Source organism: Myotis yumanensis, unplaced genomic scaffold (genome assembly GCF_028538775.1).
Source record: "Myotis yumanensis isolate MYYU_CA2020_CCGP unplaced genomic scaffold, mMyoYum1.0.hap1 SCAF_3, whole genome shotgun sequence".
NCBI classification, from domain to species: domain Eukaryota; kingdom Metazoa; phylum Chordata; class Mammalia; order Chiroptera; family Vespertilionidae; genus Myotis; species Myotis yumanensis.
The window spans coordinates 170,196,107-170,215,602 of NW_027223754.1; the positions used below are offsets into that span (position 1 = coordinate 170,196,107).

Sequence of the window (19,496 nt, forward strand, 5' to 3'; positions counted from 1 at the left end):
ATACTACCCTCCCCCGCTTTCTGGAACCAAAAAGATTTTCCCCCACTTAATTTTACCTATTTGGGAATACCAGCTTCACTTGTAAATTCAAGTGTTTTAAGGCTATAATGGTGCTAGATTCTTCATTGTCTCATGCCTCATCTACTTAGTGCCATCTAATGTAATCTTTTTAATTGAATTGATTAGGGTGACATTGGTTAATAAAATTATATAGGTTTCTGGTGTACAGTATGGTGTACTTTGTATTGTGTTCACCACCCCAAGTTATGTTTCTTTTCATCACCATTATCCCCCTCCTGCCTCCCCTCACCCCCAATTTCCTCTGGTAATCACCATACCTTTGTCTGTCCATGAGTTTTTTTTCTATCCAATGTAATTTTTTTTATGTAAAAGAAAAAATCCAGAATTCTTACCTCCTGTTGATTATGGTAAACCTGCTGGAAATCTATAAAGATACATGAAAAAATCTCACTGACAACCTAACAAATACCCTACTGAATCTATAGCCACATGACATCAACCACTTACCTGGGTCCCCTTCTGAGACCCATCATTGTCTTTCTTGTATTTTAAGATCAGAACCAAAATTTCACAAATATACTGGCTGGTGCCCTTATTTCTCAAAGCCCCTCATTTGAAAAGAAAAAAAAACCACAAAAAATAACCTATATGCTAAATGCTAGCATGTGTAAGTGATTTTGTATTTCTGTAATTTCATATTTTCTATATTTCCAACATATATAAATTCCTACATTTCAAAATTTTCTGATGTATACATATTATGTATCTTATAGTCTAAAAAGATAATAAATATTACTTAAGGCCCCATATCCCCTGACCAAGAGCTTAGAACCTTTCATCTCTACACCTGGGTTTAGTGTTTACCAGTGAAGACAGGCAGCAGTGGAGGATGGGGAGGATGTGTGTTTGCTCAGGGGCTGGGTGAATGAACCATACCACTCTGCTCCGTCATTTCTAGCTAATGCCAACAATTCTGTTTTTGCATTTCTATGCTGCCTGTAACTTTCCTTATCATCTTGATTAAAACTTAAGATGGCCTTTCTTTGACTGGGCTGATATGACTAACACTGTTTGACTTGAGGCATGGCTCAAGAAACTGTTCAAGGCAGAAATCAGAAAGAGGAAAAAATGGGACTAAGAATGGAGCAGAAAGGGACAATCATTTCCTTACATTGTGTGAGAGACTTCTGTGTTTCTCATAACCTAGGTATCATTGCATTCATTATGCAGATGAGGAAAATACAGCTTAAGAGGTTAAGTAGATTGTGCAGGTCACAAGCTAGGAATTGCAAGGGGTGGGGGCATTTAAACATGGGTCTATTTGAACTTTCCTTACTGTAGTTGCTGTCATAATTATTAAATTATTATCAGTATACATAAGTCATTCTTTTTAAAAAAATATATATTTTATTGATTTTTTACAGAGAGGAAGGGAGAGGGATAGAGAGTTAGAAACATCCATCAGCTGCCTCTTGCACACCCCCTACTGGGGATGTGCCCGCAATCAAGGTACATGCCCTTGGCTGGAATCGAACCTGGGACCCTTGAGTCCGCAGGCCGATGCTCTATCCACTGAGCCAAACCAGTTAGGGCAAGTTATTCTTTATTTCCTTGGCAACATATTGCCCCTCTCACAAGGGCACCTGAAGTCAACAACTGCAGACTGTTACCGCATTCAACAGAAATTTAATTTCTGGGCTGACTTCATTGCATGCTTATTTATATTAAAAGTCTGCATTTGTTCTGTTGGTCAGGAAGAAAGATTCCAGAAGTGGGTAAAAGTTCAAAGACTATTTCAGCTCCATGTAAGTGAGTATTTGCTAACATTAGAATTATCCAAAAATGGATTAACAGCTTTCATGATATCGTGAACATACCCAGGCTGAAGCTATAGAATTATGTGTGGTTTTGATGGTCATTTATTCACTATAAGTATAAAAAGGATTTCAGAATTGAAGAGAAATTGGGATTAGATATTCCTAGAGTCTTTTCTAACTCAAAATGCTCTACTACTGCTACATTATTGATCCATTTAAAATAAGCCATAGTTACAAATAATCAACTATAATAAAACCAAAACCTTATTACATTAATAAGAAATGATAATGTATGAAGAGCAAATATTTACACTTTTAAGTAACTTTATTAAACTGAGTGAGTCAGCCTCGATGAGCCTGTTTTTGCAATGCATGTTCTAACATCTCTTTACCTCTGCTCTGTACCTGTGGATGGGATAAAATTCACCTTCTCCACTCTACTGTCAAGTATTTAAAGTGCCAGAATTTGCAATGTTACAGTATATTTGTGTATAAATAGGATAGTTGGCTGATTTTTCCTGTCCGAATTTAATTATACAGTGTTGGTGAGTTAGTGCATTCCCATCAATTATTTCTGTTATACTTGTAACAATAGCCTCACACTGGCTTCATATGTGTTGCTTAGATTTAAAAAAAGAATAAAATTTAAAATGCTTATAAATATGAAGTTTTATAAAGCTACTGAGTAAGGGTGCATATTTTGGGGTTAGAGATGCACCTTGGGAGGTTCTTCTAGTAAGTGACTTAAGAGTGGGTGATCATATCTTCCCGGCATGACTGCAGGGGAAATGGGCTGGGCAAAGGCAGGAAGTTGTGTTTTGGAAATGTTGAATTTGGGGTGCCTTTGACATATCCATATAGAAAATACATGAAAATTCTGGTAAATACATGAAAAGTTTTTGTAAACATATCTATAATAACAAAAGGGAAATATGCTAATTAGACCATACAGCCAAACGACCTTATGGACGTCCTTCCAGACGACCTTCTGGATGAAGTCGCGGCTGCGAGGGTTGAGGCAAGCCACTGTCGAGCCCCTTGCATGAATTTCGTACATCGGGCCTCCAGTGAACATATAAATGTAAAGCTCAGAATTATGATCAGGGTGGAAGAGAACGGCCTTAGAAATTACTGGTGCATAGAAGAAATTGCTCAGCGAGCTCAGTGTGTATAGAGGCGAGTTATGAACAGAATCTTGAAATATGCTAATGTTTCAGGGCTGACCAGAGAAAAGTCAGTTAAGAACTTCGAGAAGGTGCAATCTCAGAAGGGGAGAGAGAGCTCTGGACCAGAGGGATTTCAATCCTAGAAGCCATCATGGCTCATGGCTCTGCAGAAAGTGGTCAGTGGCACTGAAAGTGTCAGGGAGAGTAAGAAAAGATTTGAAAAGTTCTTATTGGGTTTGGCAATTAGGGTTACTGATGAGCTCAGGCTAAGCAGTATTTCATGTAAGCCTTAAGTTATCTGTTCAAATCTAAAATTGCATCAATTCACTCTTTTATACTCTTATCTCCTAAACAAACAACAACAACAACAACAACAAAAAAACACCCTGAAAAACAAATATTATCTGTTTATTCCAAGCAGTAGTCCATTTTGTTTCCTTTCAGGGAAGTGGACCACCAATAGCAGTTACTCATGGTCTCCAGGGGTTTTTTCTAAATGAATGCTGTAATAGAAGGGGCAATAAATCATTGTGGTTTGTTGAATTATAGAAAATTATATTGTCTGATAGGACTTACTGCTAAGCTGTGTTTTGTGAATTATTTTTTCCAAGTTTTTGTTTTTTTCAGGTTTAGAGGCAGGAAGTTTTCCAAATATAATTTCCATTTCTGAAATTATCTCTGGAAAATGTTTGTAGGAGTCTTTTTTTGTAGACTAATCATTTTCACAAGAGGTTCAGATAAGCTAACCTACATACAGATATTTTAGTCTACTTGATATGGTGCCCTGCACAAAGCACACATTACGTTACTATTGCCTCCATAGAAAGGAGATGTATGTTCTTTGTGAAAAGATTCAATGAGTTGGCACAATTCACCTACCTAAGCATAAAATGAAAGTCAATATAAGTATGTAGACATGCATCATATTCTCCGTAGGTTAAAAATTACAAATTATCTCTCAAGTCTGTTTCTGCTTATACACACAAGATAGAAAACAATTATAAAGAGCCTTTACAATAAAAATGCTGCACAGTCTGTGAGAGGAATTTGAGTCTACCAGGTGAGCTAAATCCTTAGCTTTTGTGGTATTTTAATGTTCATTCATGGTAAAACCATATACTGCAGATATATATTTACTGTTGTGGGAAAATTTATTTACTCTGGAACCCCTACAGATATAGAGAATTTAATGAAGAACCTGTTGTTTTCTTTACCCTTATAATTACTCAGTCCCCAAATTATCACTCAGTGTGACTTTCAGTCCCTTCTGGAATAACAAGGGGTAGCTATAAAAGAATCCAAACTCACAAATATCACTGGATATTCTCCATACTTTATTAATGTTGGCATCCCAGTGTGGCTGTGGTCCAGCTCTGTTGTTATATAAACTGACATCCTAGAGCTGAAAGAGCCCTGAGATATTACCAGATCTGTCCCTATCCCCTGGGGGCAGCCCAGTGAGAGCTCAAAGTCTGGGAAAGAACTGAGCTTGCACCTGCTTCATCGATAACTAGAGGCAGCAGCTCAGGCAAGTGACTTGACACCTCTGTGTCTCCAGTCCTCAGCCTGGGTAACTCCATCGTAGAGCTATTGCCAGGAATAAGTGTTCTATGAAATTTTACAAACAACACAAAATCTTCATTGTGGAGATAAGAAAAATAAGGCCAGGAGTGGTAATGACAAGTTTGTCTCAGTTTATGTTTATGCATTCAGGTTCTCAAAACCTGTCCATTGAAATACTGTATAATCATGAACCACCAAATTAGCAAATTATTGGATCTCCAAAGTGGAGAAGGTACTGCAGCTATAAAGATGAATATAATATAATATTGAAAATGATAATTTTCTTTCGGGGAGGTTATGTAGATGCCTTTCTACAGTATAAGGAATTACGTGATGTGAAAAAACAATGTAGATTAGTTTCGTGTGATTTTATAGATATTAAGTACATTTAAGTCAGAAGAGAGTGTTATTAATTGGGCTGGAGTGTCTTGTAGAACATGTCATAGTTTCCGGAAGACTTGAATAGATATTGCAAAATAAAATCTACTAGTATTTGCCTATTTATATAGATGTTTCACACCAGACAGTCTTGAACATACTTACTGCATGTATTTTCTGTCTAATACATGATATAACACCAAGCTGTGTTTAAATGAAACAAGAAAATATGTCATGACAACAGTTTGCTTTTTTTTACATAGTTTAATGTTAGTGAATTGTTCAAGTCGTTTGGGCTTCTTTGTAGTGCTCTGTGACCTGTGGCCCTGGAGTGGAGCAAAGGGATGTGTACTGCAGACTGAGAGGCGTTGGTCCGGTGGCGGAAGAGATGTGTGACCGGTCCACTCGGCCTCATTCGCAGAGGCAGTGCTGGCGCCAGGACTGCATACAGTCCCAGTGGGTGGCAGGAGAGTGGTCGGATGTGAGTATTGACCAGTCAGGTTTTAAAGACACTGCATACAGGCATGTTACTCATTTCGTCATTGTATTTCTAGTGTTTAACATCATGTAAAATGAAGGAGACGCATCGGCAAGTGCAGTGCATTGACGCACAAAACATTCAAGTGAATGAAAGTTTCTGTGACCCTTCAACCAGACCTCTTTCCATCAAAAAGTGCAAGAACCTTCCCTGCAAGTACATTGTGGTAACAGGAGACTCATCTCAGGTAAGCCAAAGAATTTTGTTCCTGGAGAAAACACCTGAGTCTAACACTTGACGCAATTGAAACTGAGTCTAAATTGGAATATGGGGGCAGATAACAGTATTCGTATTAATCTAAAGAATAAAGCCACCTACAGTTGGATGATGCAAATAAAATAAGAGAAATATGGATATTAAACTTAGTGCAGTTCCAGTGTCAATTAGTGCCTACTTGAAATCAACTACCAGGAACAGTTTAGCAAACTTGCCCTGTAGAATTGCCTTTCTTTCTTTTTCTTTTCTTTTCTTTTCTCTTTTCTCTTTTCTCTTTTCTCTTTTCTCTTTCCTCTTTCCTCTTTCCTCTTTCCTCTTTCCTCTTTCCTCTTTCCTCTTTCCTCTTTCCTCTTTTGTCTTCTCTTCTCTTTCCTTCCTTCCTTCCTTCCCTCCCTCCCTCCCTCCCTCCCTCCCTCCCTCCCTCCCTCCCTCCCTCCCTCCCTTCCTTCCTTCCTTCCTTCCTTCCTTCCTTCCTTCCTTCCTTCCTTCCTTGTTTTTCCTTTCTTTTCCTTTTTTAAAATTTAAATTCTTTATTGTTTAAAGTATTAAATAAGTCCCCTTTTCCCCCAATGACTTCTCCCCAGCCACCCCCACCCCCAGCAATGCCCTCACCACCACCCCCATCTGTGTCCATTGATTATGCTCATATGCATGCATACAAATCGAATACAAATCCTTTGGTTGATCTCTTACCCCCTCACCTCCTGCCTTCTACACTGATGTAAAAAAAAAAAAAAGGAATTCTTACCATTTGCAACAGCATGGATGGACCTGGAGGGCATTATGCTAAGTTAAATAAGCCAGTCAGAAAAAGATAAATATCACATGATCTCACTCATTTGTGGAATATAATGAACAACATAAACTGATGAACAAAAATAGAACCAGAGTCATAGAAGCATTGAACAGACTGTCCAACCTATGAGGGAAGGTGGAAGAGTTGCCTGCTTTTTATTTTTATTTTTTTTAAAATATATTTTATTGATTTTTTACAGAAAGGAAGGGAGAGGGATAGAGAGTTAGAAACATCGATCAGCTGCCTCCTGCATACCCCCTACCGGGGATGTGCCCACAACCGAGGTACATGCCCTTGACAGGAATCGAACCCTGGACCCTTGAGTCCGCAGGCCGAAGCTCTATCCACTGAGCCAAACCAGTCAGGGCTTGCCTGCTTTTTAAAAACAGCTTTTAAAAAAATTGTTGACACTATTATAGATGTCCCCTTCTCCCCTTTCTCCTCCTCGACCCAGCCCTCACCCCCATCCCAGCCTTCATCCCATTGTTGTCTGTGTCTATGAGCTATGCTTATATGCATCAAAACAGCTTTATTATGGTATAACTGACAAATAATAAGCTGCATATATTTAAAGTGTTCAGCTTGATAAGTTTTGATGTATAGATACAGCTACACCCATAGAGCCATTACCATATTTAAAATAAACAGCATCTCCACACTACCCAAAATTTCCTTGTTTTGCTTTGCAATTCCTCCCTCCTCTCCTCCTCTCCCTTCCCCATCCCACAGGTAACCTAATCTTGTTTTCATTGAAATTATCCATTAACATATTAATTTACATTCTTGAGTTTTATATAAATGGAAGCATACAGCATGTACTGTTTTTGTCTAATGCCTCAGAAGTATTTGGAGGTTCAGTCAGGTTGTACGTATCAATAATTCATTTCATTTTGTTATTGAATAATATCTCACTGTATGGATATCTCTATGTCCATTAACCTTTTCTTCTGTGATGTCTAATTTGCCATTATTCCCCATCAATCTATTTTTCATCTCAGATAGTATAATCTTCATCTTTAGAAATTTTATTTCAGCTTTTTTAAAAAATATCTTCCATGTCTACTTAACTTTTTGAACATACTGGAGTTACTAATAATTGTTTAATGTCCTTCTCTGCTAATTCTAACATCTTTGTGTGTGTATTTATAACTTAGGGAATTTTAGTATACTCACAAGTTTGTGTAACCATTACCATGGTCTAATGCTAGAACATTTTGTCACCCATAAAAGAAACTCCATACCCATTAGAAATCACTCCACATTTCTCCTTTCCCCAGCCCCAGACAACCAGTTTTTTTTCACTCTCTGGATTTGCCTGTCTGTACCTTTCATATAAATGGAATCATACAATATGTGACCTTTTGTATCTGGCTTTTTTCACTTAGCGTGGTATTTTTAAGTTTTAGCATATATCAGTAATTCATTCCCTTCTTTGAATGAATAATATTCTATTGTAGAACTATGATCCATTTTGTTTATTCATTCAGTACCCGATGGATATTTAGGTTGGCTTACTTTTTTACTATGATGAATAATGCTGTTAACACTTGTGTACAAGTTTTTGTATGGACATATGTTTTTAATTGTCTTGGGCATATAGCCAGGAGTAGAATTCCTGAATATTATGATAACTCTATGTTTAATTTTTTGAGGAAATTCCAAGCTGTTTTCCACAATTGCTGCACCATTTTGCATTCCTACCAGAAATGTATGAGGATTCCGATTTCTCCATATCCTCATCAACACTTGTTATGGTCCATCATTTTGAATATACTCATCCTAGTGGGTATGAATGGAATCTCATTGCATATTTGAATTTCATTTCTCTAGTGACTAATAATGTTGAGCATTTTATTGTGCTTAGTATCTATTTCTATATCTTCTTTGGAGAAATACATATTCATATCCTTTCCCCATTTTTAAATTGGGTGATTCATCTTTTTATTGTTGAATTGTAATTCTTTATAGACTTATGAGTCCAAGTTTTATCAGTTTTATGATTTCCAAAGATTTTCTCTCATTCTGTGTGGGTTGTGTTTCACTCTCTTGATAGTGCACAAACTTTCTTCATTTTGATGAAGTCAAATTTACCTGTTGTTTTCATTGCTTGTACTTTAGGTAGTATATCTAAAAAAAACTATTGACTATCTAAGGTCACAATTCATGCCTATATTTTATTCTAAGAATTTTGTAATTTTAGCTCTTACATTTAGATCTTTGATACATTTCAAATTAAGTTTTGTATAGGATGTGAGGTGGGGTCCAACTTAATCCTTTGCATGTGGCTACCCCATTGTTCCAATTTGATTTGTGGAAAAGAGTGGTCTTTCCTTGTTGAATTATCTTGGCATACTTGTCAAAAAATATAGGTCATAAATGTATTGGTTTATTTCTGAACTCAGTTCTATTCCCTGATCTATGTATCTATCCTTATGTCATACCATAGTCTTGGTTATTAGAGTTTTATAGTCAGTTTTGAAATCAGGAAGTGTGAGGGGACCAACTTTGTTCTTCCCTTTAGAGATTATTTTATTATTCTGTGTTCCCTACGTTTCCTTATGAATTTTAGGATCAACTTGTCATATTCTGTATAAAAGCCAGCTGGGATTTTGTTAGAGAGAGCAATGAACCCTGATCAATATGAGGAATATTGCCATCTAAAGAAGTCTTCCAATCCATGAACATGAGATGTCTTTCCACGTATTTAGGTCTTACTAATTTCTTTCAAGGATGTTTTACAGTTTTAAGTGTATACGTGAACTTCCACTTCTTTTGTTAAATTTATTCCTAAATATTTTATTAATATTTTATGCTTCTATAAATGGAATTTTACTCAGTTTTATTCTTTGATTGTCCATTGCTAATGTAGAAATAGAATTGATTCTTATATGTTGAACACATTTATTGGACCTAATTCTTATTTGTGTGCGGATTATCGAGGGCTTTCTGTACATAAACGTATATCATCTGCAAATACAGATAATTTTAATTTCTTCCTTTAACTCTGGTTGCCTTTCACTTTTTCTTGTCTAATTTTCAGGCTAGAATCTCCAGAATTATGTTGAATAGAATTGGTGAAAACAAATATCATGGTCTTGTTCCTGCTTGTTAGAGGAACAAGTTTTAACACTTACTAGTAAATATGTTAGCTATAGATTTTTTTTATAGATTCCTTTTACCAGTACTCTTCTATTCCTGTTTTGCTTAGGGCTTTATATCATGAAATGTGTTGGATTTTTTCAAATGCTTTTTCTTCATTTCTTGAGATTCTTGTGTGGTTTTGTCTATTATTCTATTAGTAGAATAGATGTGTTCCACTAATTCATTTTCATATATTGAAATGATCTTACATTCCTGTAATAAATCTCACTTGGTCATTGTGTATAACAATTTTAATGTATGTCTGGAATTTTTTGCTAGTATATTGGTAAGGATTTTTGCATTCATAAAAGATTTTGGTCTGTTGTTTTCTTGTGATGACTGCCTGGTTTTGGTATGAGGGAAATACTGACTCCATAGGATGAATTAAGAAGTGCTCCTTACTCTTCTTTCTTTTGCAAGAATTTTGGAAAAGTTGATGCTAGTTCTTTAAACATTTGGTGGACTTCACCAGTGAAGCCGCTGGTCCTGGGCTTTCCCAGTGTGTAGTTTCTGGATTATTAATTCAATCCCTTTACTCGTTATAGGTGTATTCAGATTCTTCCTCCTCCCCAGGTTTTATTGTTATTGCTATTTGTTTTTGCTTGTTTAGAAACTTTCTAGAATTCACTGTAAAGTCTGTATTTCCTGTCACATTCAGTCACTGAAGTCTCTGCTTGATTTAAGTTCTCAATTAATGATCGGACAGTGATTCCCTTAGCTACCTGGAACCAATCACCTCCTTTGCCTGGGGCTTCTGTGTGCATGTTTGGGTACCTTTAACACTCAGCCAGGCAGCTGACAACTTTTAGTCCTGCTTGTACGAAGCCTTGACATTGGGCCAGAGGTGAGTGTGCAGGCCCTTTCCAGATGCTTCCTGAGCATGTGTATAGTCCTGGACATGTGAGCAACCCTGTGCGTGTCCATGGCCTTCTGGAGTCTGTAGATATACTGAAGCTTTTCAAAGCCCTATGAACATCTCTCCCTTTAAGATTTTTTTTTTTTAATGAGCCTATTGCTTGCCCTAACTGTGATCTACCTCTTCTGGAAGCTTCAAAGTTACACAGTTCAACAAGTGCCCCTGGAGGGAAAAGTCTTTAAGCAGTGGGTAAGCTCCAGTTAAGTTAAATAATGACAGCCTTGTAAGTGGAGTCTTCTAGAAAACCCACCAAACAGTTCAAATAACAACAAGTCTCTGCAACAGGGTCTTTGAAAGATGCCCAACCTTGTTCTGCCCCTGTGGCTGCGGGGTTGCTGGTTCCACCATGCTTGCGGGGCTATTGATTTTCAAGGCTACTGTGGAGCTGGAGGCAAGAATGGGGGTAGGACAAGTTAAAACATCACAAAGCTCCCTCTTCTGAGATTTAACCTTGTTTATTGAATAAATGCTTCCTGGATTGCTGCATTTGGTGAATTTCCAGAATTGTGGAAAAGTTAATTCTGACAAAGCCAGTTTTCTCATGGCTTTATGAAGAAAATAATTTTCAGAGATCCTTCCTTTGCATTTTTTCTCATCCCTCTGGGTCTGTTTTGATAGATGGATTTTTCTCTTTATTATGGGCTACATTTTCTTGCTTTTTGCATGATGGTTAACTTTTTTAAAAATTATTTTATTGGTTTTAGAGCAGAAGGGAGAGGGAGAGAGAGATAGAAACACCAATGATGAGAGAGAATTATGGATCAGCTGCCTCCTGCATGCTCCCTACTGGGGATCAAGCAGGCAACCCAGGCATGTGCCTTTGACCGGAATTGAACCTGGGACCCTTAAGTTCACAGACTGATGCTCTATCCACTGAGAAAAACCAGCTAGAGCTGACAGCTAACTTTTTATGGCATGTCAGACATTATAAATTTTACTATTTTAGCTACTGGGTAATTTTTATTCCTATCCATATATTTTGACCTTGGCTCTAGAATGTATTTATTCTGTCTGGATGCAGTTTGAGCCTTTCTTATCTCACTCTTAAGCTTTGTCACATCAGACCCGTGCATTGTTTAGGGTTAATTTATTTCCCTCTACTGTTCCAAGACCCTCCTGAGTGTTCTACTTATTATAGAATACATGTATGTAAGATTTTCCAGTCTGGCTGGAGGAACCAGACTATATTTGGTCCCATGTGAGTACCAGATACAGTAATTTCTATGTCTTTTGATTGGTTCATTATTTGGCCTCAGGTGGTGTCCTCACATGTATGTACACACTGGTCAGTACTCTGCTATTTTTTAATTAATGTCTTTTATTTCAGGTGAGAACTCTCACATATGTTTTATTTCTCCAAAGCTGCACCTATTGGGAGAAAATTTTTCATTCAGTTAAGATAGTCTTAGTAGTGTAATGGGAAAAAAACAAAATAGGCACCATAACTAGGCAATCTAGCCTGGATATGGATCCTTTCTATTTATTGGTACAACTCTGGGAAAGTTATGTAATGTCTCTGAACCTTTTTTAATTCATCTGTAAATGAAGCTAATGAATAGGATTGTTGTGGGTGTAACATTGCATAGTGTGTGTATGTATATTTAAATATTTACTAGAGGCCTGGTGCATGAAATCTGTGCACTGGATGGAGGGTCTCTCAGCCCAGCCTGCCCCTTCCAGCAGCCTCAGGGGATGTCCTACTGACGGGGAGAAAGCCTAAGCCACAGTCTTGCTTTGCTCTGCGGGAGGCAACTGGCCGATCAGGGCAAGGCACCGCCCCATCCCCCCTCGCTGCTCCTGCCTCTGGCCTCCCTCTGCAGGAGGCGACCCTGTGATCAGAGGAAGGTGACACACCCATCACACCTCTGCTGCTGCCACTGCCAGCCATGAGGCTGCCTGAGCCTCACCCAGCCCTCATTTCCCGAGCCTTGGGCCCTTGAAGCAGCAACAGCCATCGGCGGCTTGCCAGAGCCCCGAGCCAGCCCTGGGCAAGCAGCAGCCATCATCACGTCCCCAAAGCTGCAAGTCCCTGCCCACCTGCTGCACATGCAGCCTGCTGATCAGTCGTTACTGTGATGGTGTCCCGACCAATTTACATATTACCCTATTATCAGATAGATGTGTGTGTGTGCACACACACACACACACACACACACACACCTGGTGAATATTAGGCCTGGTTAAGTTTAAGGATATCTTCTCCCCCTGGAAATTATTTTTCAGTGTGCTGGTAACTGTGGATTTAGTTACCGACAAAGGATTACATATTGCATTGAGATTCGGTCTACTGATAGATATAAGCTCCATCAGCTTTGGCCTATAGACTATCGAGAATGCCCTGTGCTGCCTTCACCACAGACTTACAAATGCAATCTAAGGAGCTGTTTGCACATGGCCACTTGGAAAGTTGGAAAATGGAGCAAGGTCAGTATATAATTATGAATTTAAAATCTTCTGAATGAGACTTTCTAGGCGTGGATGCCTGTGCAGCTGCATGTCTAACTCGATCCCAGAATTTTTTCATACCCCTGTTGTCTAAAAACCACTTACTTTCTCAGTTGTATAAATATCTTATCTCTTTTTCTGTGCTTACTATAACCTACTTATATCTATTCCTTAGAAAGCCTTGCACAGTGACTTGCATTTTTAGTAGATACTTAACCAATGAATATTTTAAGTGAAGTAAATAAATCTAACATGTGAGTAATAAAAGTTACTTGCACTATAATCCATTTCCAATTTAATGGATAGAAAGCAAGTAAATATTGCTTTCCAAGCAGAATATATAACAATGAGAACAAACTAAGTAGTCTTAAAAACTAACATTAATAATGTTTGTCAAGTATTTATAATATAATGTTGATATAACTATATGACATAAATGAAAAGAAGCCGATAAATGAGAAATAATAAATTCCTCCTATCTGTGACTGTCCAATCTATAGGGTACTTTTGTATTTGCAGTAAGTCTAGCCACTATTGTGTTCCAAAAGGACCTAGTCTGAGAGGCGATATGGATTGACTGGCCTTGTTACCCGTTATACACTTTACCTTCAAATTTTACTCTGTTCACAGTGCTCAGTGACTTGTGGAGTGGGGGTAATGGAGAGAAGAGTGGAATGCTTGGCTGAAAACGGTTGGTCCAGTGACTTATGTTTAAAGAGTTTAAAGCCAGATGCTCAAAAGAAATGTTATGTCAATGACTGTAAGTAACGGACTTTAAAAATCTACCTAGTGTTCCTAAGAGTTTTAATTAAAATTCTGAAAATAAGTATTTGCTGTAATCATATGCTACACAAAATGAAGTGCCTATTTTTTCGCATAATATTTGCATGATTGAGTTAAATTCATGCTGTGTTTTTAATTTGTTCATTGTTGATAAGTTGTATTCACTCATCCTTGAAGGCAAAACATTTACCAGCTGCAAAGAAATCCAAGGGGAAAACAACATTACCAAGGATGGTGACTATTACCTTAACATTGAGGGAAGAATAATAAAGGTATTGTGAACACAGTTCCTACTCGACTTTAACACTGACCGTTGACTTTGGAAAAAGCTTTTCTAGGTGTTTGCATTTTCCATTTAGGTTTATTGTGCAGATATGCACTTGGAGGACCCCAAGGAATATATATCATTGGTCAAAGGTGAAGAGGACAACTTTTCTGAAGTGTATGGTTTTAGGTATGTGATGTGTCTTTGGCTTATCAGTGCATTTTTTATGGTCCTTCAAGATTATTTTTATGGTCCTTCAAGATTATCAGAAGTTCCAGTAGTTAGAGTGATACTTGAATAGCTTGCAAGTGGGACAAGTAATTCAAAAGCAGGTGGACATATTAGGGTCTAAGTTAGGTGTTGTCCATGCCTGTTTAAGTTCAAAGACTTGAGTATTAACATGTACTCACAGAGAGATAGGCTAAGAAGGATACTGTGGCTGAGCAGTGGGAGAACAGAGAAGGGGGGAATTTAAGAGCTATGTGTATTTTCATAGAAATCATATTACTTCCAGTAACAAAAGCTAAGAGAACTAGAGCTGGGTTATTTTTCCACCGGTCTTGAATTTCCCATTGATAATTTCATATGTTAACCTTGAGTGATTTTTACTTTTCTCATTTAACTTGTAGACATTGTCATATTGAAGAGTGTATCTCTTACATTCCACTTCCAAAGTTTACCTACATTGTGGGATGATAGCTGTATCTAATAATAAAAATATTCTAATGTGGTTACAGACTACAAAATCCATACGAATGTCCTTTTAATGGAAGTAGGAGGCTAGACTGTGAATGTACAAATGACTACCTGGCTGCTGGACACACAGTTTTCAGCAAAATAAGAATTGATCTCACTTCTATGCAAATTAAAAGTAAGTACTGGATCTCTATTTGTAAAATGAAAAGCCTCCCTTTGCCAATGAAAGTCCAACAGTATGCTGGTATGTAGAATAGCTAGGGCATAGCGGACACCCTAGCATTGGGCAATAGTTACTTAAATTGATTTTTAAAGTTATTAGCCATAAAGTTCCTCTTCAATGACATGGGCTGTGGGGACCTTAGTAAAAATGTAGTGGTGATGATAAGATATACAGTGTCCTTCCAAGATATGACCCTCTACCTTCAAATTCCCCATTACATTAGGGATAAAGTTAATATCTCAACATAATTATATAAACTTTTTGTAGGGCTTAAAGTAACTTCAGATTACAATTTGTAAAGCATTTTTCTATAGATTTTCTCATTTAATTTTTTTAACAATTAGTTAAGGCAGAATTGCATCACACTGTTGCAAATGATGCAATTAATTCCGATTCACAGATCCCAGACTATGGACCTGCTGCCTTTTAGGAAGCAACTTATAGTATGTTCAAGTCCAAACAGATTAATGAAACCTAATAGACACTGAGCAGCCTGCCATCAGGAGGTTACATACCTATAGGAAAAGACAAATAAATTAGTTTTAGAAGTTAAAACTAGATCACAATTGAATCACCAGTGCCTAGCACAGTGCATACGCCATAGCAAGAAACAATGTTTTTCGTGATAGGAATGCATGAATACATAATCTCTAAGCCACAGTCAGATGATAATGACTAATATTAGTAGTAATAATGGCTAGCATTTACTGAAAACCCACCGTTACTGCCGTGGGAAAGTGCTGTACTGTTATGGTTATGCTCATGAACTCTGGAGTTACACTGGGTGGAAATTCTTTGCATCCACTTACCCGTTATGTGACATTGGACATATCTCTTTAAGTCTAAATTCCCTTAAAGTGAGTAAAACCCTCTTAGGTTTTTTTCCCCCTTTCTTTTTTCTCTTCTTTCTTATTTATCCCTCCTTCTGCCACCCACCCCTTTTTTGAGGGAGGTGGGGAGATAGTGGGATTAAGAGATAATACTTGTAAAATTCTGAGCAAATAGCCTTGCATACAGTAAATGCTCTATAAATAATCATTATTATTTAATGATGTACTAGTATGTGTGTCAGGTAATTAGCATTACTGAGTACATAATGGACACTCAGTAAGTTAGTTGCTGTTTAGTAAGATGTTGGTTTTCATTAATTTATCAAACAAACATGCCTTTTGCCAGGCATTGGGCTGGGCCCTGAGGATACAATCTTCAATGTCTACATTTTTAGCTTCCTGGTCTCTCTCTTCCTTCTTCAAACTTGTGTGACAAAAACCCAGTCTTGACTAAATTACACCTTTCACCCACTCTGCACGTGCACCACACATCTTCTGGGTGGCAAATAATACACTGTCCTCATGGATGATCTCACTTTAAACATAGGACTACTGAGCTTCCATGGACCCTTCATGCTGCTGAGTAATCCCACTGCACTTCCCCAGTTCATCCCCTCCCCCCATCTCCTAAATGTCTCACTCACATATTCTCTTCTAGCTTAGGACTTCTACAACTTCTAATACTCCTCTCTAGTCACTCATTGCTAATGATCTTGCTTCCTACCTCGCTGAGGAAATAAGAGCCAGAGGGAATTTCCACTAGCTACCACCGCCACGTCTACTAACCTACCCAAATGTTCACCTACAGACTTTGCCTTCTATCCTGGTTACTGTGGAGGAACCACTCCCACTTCTATGGAAGACCACCCTCTCTACTTGTGTTCTAGGCTCATCACTTTGTATCTATGCAACAACATTATTTCAGCAAACTTTCTTTTCTCTCTTACGTCGCCAATTCTTCATCCATTTCATAAATCCAGTGAAAACTTCTTGGTTTTCATCTAACTTGATCCATCAGCAGCATTTAGCTTTCAGGACACCACACTCTCATTGTTTTGTTCTATTCTGGCCACTCTTTCTCACTATTTCTCAACTTGGCTAATTACTCTTCATCAGCCACAATACTGAGAATGAAAGAATTTCAGGACTCAGTCATTCCCTTAGGGATCTGATTCAATTTATAGATTTCAAATACTACCTATTAGATGACAGCCCCAAATATTTATCTCCAATCTGGACCCTGAATGCCAATATTACACTGCCTATTCAGCAAATCCATGTCTAATAGGCATCTCAGACTCAATGTTAATCTCAAACTGAACTTTCAATATTTCTCTCCAACCATTCCTACCCCAAATATTTACCATTTCTATAAGTAGCAACTATAATTTTATAGTTATTCTAGCTAAAACCTAGTAACATCTTTAAATCCTCCCTTTCTCTCACACATACAAGCAATCCATCAAATTCTATCAAGTGACTCTTCAACAAACCTGCTGCTGTGGATTGAACTGTGTCCCCAGAAATTCATACACAATAGGTTCTCGTGATTTGGTAACAGCTGGCTCCAGCACACCATGGGAGGCCTTATTGCTTTGGAAACTGTCCTTGGACATATGATCATATTTCCATAAATGCTACCTTTAGGGGTTGCCATCATGGTAGCATGCAATAATCCTGCAGTCCTCTTGAAAAGTAAAGTGATTCAAAATACATTAGTGAAGGTGAGAGCCACTGACTGGATGACCATTGGTTGGGATATTATCTAAATGACTCAAACATGAATAAGGGATTAGACCAGCTGACCTTTAGCAGCATGTGTGTTTGTATATATATATATGTCTATGTTTATATGTATGTATATATGTATACATATATATGTTATATATATATATATATATATATATATATATATATAATTTGGTCTATAAACACGCATGTGTTGCTTTGTAATAATGTATTTACCTTTAAATATGGTAACCAAAACCTGTAATTTTTGCTCCTGACCTTACTTTATCTATCTTAGATATTCACTATGATGTACAATATAATAAAGCACTTAGTTTAAAAAACTTCTGGTTCTGCCCGGCCGGTGTGGCGCAGTGGTTGAGCATTGACACATAAATCAGGTCAGGGTTCAATTCCCTGGCAGGGCACATGCCCAGGTTTCAGGATCCCCAGTAGGAGGAGTGCAGGAGGCAGCCAATTGTGATTCTCATCATTGATGTTTCTGTTCTCTCCCTTCCTCTCTGAAATCAATAGAAACATATTAAAAAAAAAGAAAAATACTTCTGGCTTAGTTTCAGATGTGCCTGCCATTTTTTAGGGAAATTTATGGGATAAACATTTTTGTATTAAAGAAAAATTATTTTCCCTGGCTGGTGTGGCTCAGTTGGTTGAGCATCATCCTATGCACCAAAGGATCACTGGTTCAGTTCCTGGACATGGCAGATGCCCAGGTTGCAGGTTCAGTCCCTGGTTGGGGTATGTGCAGGAGGCAGCCAATCAATGTTTCTCTCTCTCTCTAAAAAAAAGAAGATATTATTTATTGAGAAGCCTGATCTATAATTGGATAGCATTTTTGCTTAAATTTTTGAATTATAAAATGTATTTAAGATGATATTAATATTTTGTTTTGCAATGAAGATTGGAAAACATATAGTGTCTCATTGCTAAAGAGTTTTATATATTGCATTCTAGCTACAGACCTTCTATTTGCTCAGACAGTATTTGGAAAAGCAGTTCCATTTGCCACGGCTGGAGATTGCTACAGTGCTGCCAGATGCCCACAGGTATTTCAGATTTGTTTATTTCTCCCTAACTGTGAAAAAAAAAGTGATGCTGTTTCCCTTAATTCATTTTCTGGATCATACTATTACAAGAAACATAATAAAAATGCATAAAGTTCATATGCTTCCTCTATGAACTTTATTTTAAAGGTTATAGTAAGCTTTAGAGGATTTTTACCAATGTTAGATTTGTTTGAAAGGTGTAAAACAAGAGTTTTAAGTTGTTCAGATCCTATTTCTTCTTCCATGATGCTTTATTATTTTTAATCTTTCCACTAAGTCCATGGAAATGAATGGACATATAGTATAAGGAATGGATCACAAGCATGTGACTTTCTACACCGCTGCTAACATCACTTATAGTGACCTGGGTCTATAACTTACCAGAATAATTTTCTATCGTCTGTGGAATAGTACATTTCCATGTCTTTACTCTTTTTTAGGCCTTCATTTCCAGAGTTCTCTATACACACCCTTCTATGTTACCTGTGATTTCCAGAATAGAGTATGCTTTCTAGAAAACAACATACTCATTTTTTTTAAAAAATGTGAACAACATTTTTATGATAAGACTAGTGCCCAGTGCATGGATTTGTGCACCAGTGGGGTCCCTTGGCCTGGCCTGTGGGGATCAGGCCGAAACCAGCTCTCCCACATCCCCCAAGGGGTCCTAGATTGCTAGAGGGCAGTTCTTGGGTGACGCACCTCAGAATCAGGCTCCTTCCTCTCTGGTTCTGGGTGTGTCACCTGAGAACCACAGCTGCCAAGTCACCACAGCTCAGCAGCTCCTGCATTGAGCATCTGCCACCTGGTGGTCAGTGTGCATCATAGCTACTGGTCGGAGTGTCATAGCTACCCATTGGACAGTCAAAAGGTTGCTTAGGCTTTTATATATATAGATGGAGAGATGTAA

The 19,496-nt window shown here is 37.7% G+C and overlaps 1 protein-coding gene across 1 annotated transcript in view; it reads left to right on the plus strand.

Annotated features, from left to right (window-relative positions):
* ADAMTS20 (ADAM metallopeptidase with thrombospondin type 1 motif 20) overlaps positions 1–19,496 on the plus strand; it is a 167,997-nt gene that overhangs the window by 130,798 nt on the left and 17,703 nt on the right. Inside the window, exons 30-37 of the mRNA XM_070407804.1 lie at positions 5,253–5,426; positions 5,500–5,670; positions 12,776–12,976; positions 13,628–13,757; positions 13,958–14,052; positions 14,140–14,234; positions 14,783–14,916; positions 18,495–18,586. Of these exons, the coding sequence (XP_070263905.1) occupies positions 5,253–5,426; positions 5,500–5,670; positions 12,776–12,976; positions 13,628–13,757; positions 13,958–14,052; positions 14,140–14,234; positions 14,783–14,916; positions 18,495–18,586 (1,092 nt within the window). The remainder of the gene's footprint in view (positions 1–5,252; positions 5,427–5,499; positions 5,671–12,775; positions 12,977–13,627; positions 13,758–13,957; positions 14,053–14,139; positions 14,235–14,782; positions 14,917–18,494; positions 18,587–19,496) is intronic.